The sequence below is a fragment of the Elephantulus edwardii genome, unplaced genomic scaffold (assembly GCF_000299155.1).
Source record: "Elephantulus edwardii isolate Elephantulus edwardi_28Jun2011 unplaced genomic scaffold, EleEdw1.0 scaffold00217, whole genome shotgun sequence".
In the NCBI taxonomy this organism is placed as follows: Eukaryota; Metazoa; Chordata; class Mammalia; order Macroscelidea; family Macroscelididae; genus Elephantulus; species Elephantulus edwardii.
In genome coordinates this window covers 3,626,737-3,630,824 of record NW_006399967.1, presented here as the reverse complement: position 1 = coordinate 3,630,824, position 4,088 = coordinate 3,626,737, and the positions used below count along the sequence as shown (strand labels likewise).

At 68.6% G+C, this 4,088-nt stretch overlaps 2 protein-coding genes across 2 annotated transcripts in view; both read left to right on the top strand.

Moving 5' to 3' along the window:
* Nucleotides 1-254: 254 nt before the first annotated feature.
* CIRBP (cold inducible RNA binding protein) lies at nt 255-911 on the top strand. Its single transcript, XM_006897938.1, has 4 exons — nt 255-357; nt 432-538; nt 612-750; nt 826-911. Exons 1-4 carry the CDS (start codon nt 255-257, stop codon nt 909-911), a joined length of 435 nt encoding a protein of 144 aa, XP_006898000.1.
* Nucleotides 912-1,007: 96 nt separating this feature from the next.
* Nucleotides 1,008-4,088, top strand: part of LOC102851896 (elastin-like) — a 6,338-nt gene continuing 3,257 nt past the window's right edge. The window contains exons 1-5 of the mRNA XM_006898004.1: nt 1,008-1,580; nt 1,694-1,828; nt 1,938-2,067; nt 2,335-2,472; nt 2,730-2,862. Coding sequence (XP_006898066.1) covers nt 1,008-1,580; nt 1,694-1,828; nt 1,938-2,067; nt 2,335-2,472; nt 2,730-2,862 — 1,109 coding nt within the window. The remainder of the gene's footprint in view (nt 1,581-1,693; nt 1,829-1,937; nt 2,068-2,334; nt 2,473-2,729; nt 2,863-4,088) is intronic.

The following is a 4,088-nucleotide window of genomic DNA, read 5'->3' as shown; positions in this document are numbered from 1 at the left end:
GGGGCAGCGGTCAGCACGGTGGTCACGGGGGCAGCGGTCAGCACCGGGGCAGCGGTCAGCACGATGGTCATAGTGAGGCAGGTCCCCCCAGCGGGTCAGCGGTCAGCACGGTGGTCACGGGGCAGCCCCCAGCTGTCCAGCCCGTGGAGAGCGGCCGTGCTGCAGTCCCGACCGCGGGTGGTTGGAGGCCGTGACTGGTGGGGGAGGTCACCTGCCCGGAGAGGCGCGCTGACCGCTGTCCCTCGCAGGCCGCCATGGCGTCGGATGAAGGCAAGCTTTTCGTGGGAGGCCTGAGCTTCGACACGAACGAGCAGTCGCTGGAGCAGGTGTTCTCCAAGTACGGACAGATCTCGGAAGGTAACCGCGCGGGCCGGGCCGGGGTGCTGCGGGCGCTGTCCAGTCGGCGCGCTGACCGGCGTCCCTCTGCGCAGTGGTCGTGGTGAAAGATCGGGAAACGCAGCGGTCACGAGGCTTTGGGTTTGTGACCTTCGAGAACATCGACGACGCCAAGGACGCCATGATGGCCATGAACGGGAAGGTGAGGGGCAGGCGGGGGCCGAGCGCAGGGCGGGCAGCGGACGAGGGCCTCACCCCCGTGTCCTCTCGTCCAGTCTGTAGACGGCCGGCAGATTCGAGTGGACCAGGCCGGCAAGTCTTCCGACAACCGCTCCCGGGGCTACCGCGGCGGGTCAGCTGGCGGCCGGGGCTTCTTCCGCGGGGGCCGGGGCCGGGGCCGCGGGTTCTCCAGAGGTGAGTGGTCCTGGGGGCCTGGACAGCGCAGGCCGTGGGGGGACCAGCCCTGACCCCGCCCGTTCCCGTCCGCAGGAGGCGGGGATCGCGGCTACGGGGGCAGCCGGTTCGACTCCCGGAGCGGAGGTTACGGCGGGTCCAGAGACTATTACAGCAGGTGAGGGCTGTGCGGCGGCCACTGGGGTCCCGAGGGGGACGATGTGGGAACTGGGGTCCCGAGGGGGACGGTGCGGCCACTGGGGGTCCCGACGGGGACGATGTGGGAACTGGGGGTCCTGAAGGTGGGGCTGTGGGCACTGGGGGTCCCGAGGGGGACGGTGCGGCCATTGGGGGTCCCGACGGGGACGATGTGGGAACTGGGGGTCCTGAAGGTGGGGCTGTGGGCACTGGGGGTCCCGAGCGGGAGGCTGCCCAGCACTGGCCCCGAGCGGCTTGTCTGTCCTGCAGCCGGAGTCAGGGCGGCGGCTACGGGGACCGGAGCTCGGGCGGGTCTTACAGGGACAGCTACGACAGCTACGGTAAGTGTGGCCCCGAGGGACCTGCCGGGGCTGAGGCGGGGCCGGGAGCCTCCACGACCTCTGGCTTTGGCGGGCGCCACGCTCGGACCTCGGCTCGGGGTGCCCGTCACAGGCGCTGCCCGTCCCCCCAGCGCAGCAGACCGGACTGACGTAGGGAAGGGCAGTGAGTGCGGCCGAGGTCCGCACGTGCGTGTGGCCCGCCGCCGGGGGGTTGGTGCCCGGCCGCCGTCCAGGGCCGCGGGGTGCGCGCGCCGGGTGCTGCTTCGTGCCTTTACACTCTGCCTGCTTCTTGTTCTCAGCTACACACAACGAGTAAAAACCTCCTGCTCAAGATCGTCCTTCCAATGGCCGTATATTTAAAGATTTTGGGAGCTTCGCTGAATCGTTAATGTGTAGTGGACACACCTGTCTTTCCACTTTTGTAGTCCTTTCTGTTCGGTCTTGTCGCGCAGCCTGACCGCCTCCGCCCTGGCGGGGCTGCGAGGGCGCCGGGAGGTTTAACCCGCCGCCGCCTCCCGTCGCCTCTCGTCACGAGCCATGAGTTCTGTTTTTTGGAAACGGTCGGGGGTTGTGGGTGTCTTTTTTGGGAGTCGTGTGGCCGTTTTTTTCTTTTTTTACAAACCCTTTTTTGGCGTGGGGGCCTCGGCGCCCTTCCTGAGCCCCGGAAAGGCCCGGGGTCCGCTCTGTGCCGGAGCTGAACGAGCCGGGGCTTTTCCCCACCTCGGCGATGGTCAGGGCGGCAGGGTAGGCAGCGGGGTGCGGCCCAGGCCGGGGGGCTCGCTGGCCGGAAACGCCTGCGGTAGACTCAGACGGCTCCGAGAGCTTCTCGAAAATGTTTATTTATATTGTCCTTTTTTACTGGAAGACGTTTGCATTCTCCATTGATGTTGTATTTGAAGTGGTTGAGGAATTCTTGTACCCAGTTCTGGCTTCACGAAGCCGATTAAAAGACCGTCTGAAACCAACCTTGCTCTCACACGCCCTTCATTCACAACCCACGGGCCGGAGGCCAGGACGGTGCAGGGAGCTAGCCCAGGGGAGCCCCCGACTGACCGCCGACCGCCAGGTTCAGCTAGGCCCGGTGGCGGGGCGACGGGCGCGGGCAGCCCCGGGGCTCTCGGCGGCGCGGCCGGAGGGCCCGGAGGGCTGGGCAGCTTGGCGGGCCGGACGCTGACGGACACGGACGGGCCCCCGATGCGGGAGCGTGGGTAGCTAGCCAGCCGCTGCGGGACGAGTTCTGCGCTCTCTGCTAGCCTATGGGAGCTGCAGCCCCTCGGAGGACAGACGTCCAGCAGCCCCTCTGATGGAAGCGGCCTCCCTGGCTAGCTCGTAGGAGGAAATAGCCCTGTAACGCGAGGTAACTGCTTTTGCTCCTGTCCCTGCTGTCGAGCGCTCCCCCGGGGAGTGTTCCTTGACCGGCTCTTGCTGCTGTCCACGGCTAAGCCTTTGCTCTGGACTCAGGCTGCCCGGCCCCCGACGGCCCTCTGCCTCCGGCCAGCCGGGCGGCCTGGGCACGCGGCGCCTGTCCCCGCGCTGTGACCCGGACGCAGGATTGGAGACCAGGGGACGCCCGCCCCGCCTCGGTCACTCTGACCGGAGCGGCCTCTCCGGCCTGGGCTGAGGGCCCCCACCAGATCCTCCCCAGAGCCCCCCGTGACCTCGTCCCCGCGGCCGCGGCTCAGAGGCACGAGCCGGGTGGCCGGCTAGGACGGCGCACCTGTGACCGAGGGGCCTGGTGGCTAGCCTGGAGACCCTCGTGGGAGCCGTGGGGGGCCTGGGAGGGGGGCAGCGGCCGCTCGGCTGCACGGAGCCCTCACGCCGGTTTGCCTTGGCAGGTTGAAGGGGAACCAGCCGGCGTCCAGGATGAGAGCCAGGGGTCCAGCCGCAGGAGGACACGCCGGGCCGCTTCCAGGGAGGCAGAGCCTGTGAGTGCAGGGCCGGGAGCACGGGCCCCGCTGGCCGCTCCCTCGCTGGCCGCTCCCTCGCTGGCCGGCCTCGGGCCACGCGTCTCCTCAGCCTCTCGCTTCTCTGCAGGTGCTGCCGCGTGGACGGCGTCCGCCCCCACTGTCCCTGGACAGGCCTGGGCTCAGTGGCTCGAGCTGGGGTGGCACTTGGAGGCAATAAAAGATGGACTGCGCTGCCATTTCTTGTGTGTCTGGTTGAGGGGCGGGAGGGAGACCCTGGGTCACAGACGGCAGTGGGTGGGGGCCTCCAGTGGACGCACCTCCAGCCAGGAGGATGGCTGCGGCCCGGACCCACTGACCCCACTGGAACGGGGTGCGGGTGAGCCCAGAGTTCCAGCAGAGGTGGGCCTCCTTCCACTGGCCGCCTGAGGATGGACACGGTGCCCTGCGAGTCGGCCTCCCTTCAGACGCGAAGCCAGAGTCCTGGTACTGAGGGTCCTGTGTGGCCCAGCCCAGGCTCTGGCCTGCGCACAAACCTGCCAGCTGGTGGGGTCCCTCCGCCGAACCCCACAAATGTGAGCCCCAGCCCTGGTCTCAGCCCGGTACTCTGGGCAGGGCCAAGACCTTGGCCACTGTGCCCGCCCCTGGGGGACGCTCCATCCTGGACGGGGCTGACCATGGCCACTGTGTCCTGCCCCGAGGTACCCTCCATCCTGGACAGGATTGACCCTGGTCTGGGGGACGCTCCATGCTGGACGGGGCTGACCATGGCCACTGTGTCAGCCCGAGGTACCCTCCACCCTGGTGAGATGGACCCTCCGTCCTGGACGGGCCTGACCCTGGTCTGGGGGACACTCCGTCCTGGGCGGGGCTGACCCAGCTGTGATGGACACTCCATCCTGGACGGGCCTGACCC

Bases quoted from the DNA above. Each gene is read 5' to 3' on its own strand.
- CIRBP (XM_006897938.1), top strand. From the start codon at position 255: ATGGCGTCGGATGAAGGCAAGCTTTTCGTGGGAGGCCTGAGCTTCGAC. The intron at 358-431 runs GTAACCGCGCGG...CCCTCTGCGCAG, and splicing joins GTACGGACAGATCTCGGAAG to TGGTCGTGGTGAAAGATCGG. The intron at 751-825 runs GTGAGTGGTCCT...TCCCGTCCGCAG, and splicing joins GGGCCGCGGGTTCTCCAGAG to GAGGCGGGGATCGCGGCTAC.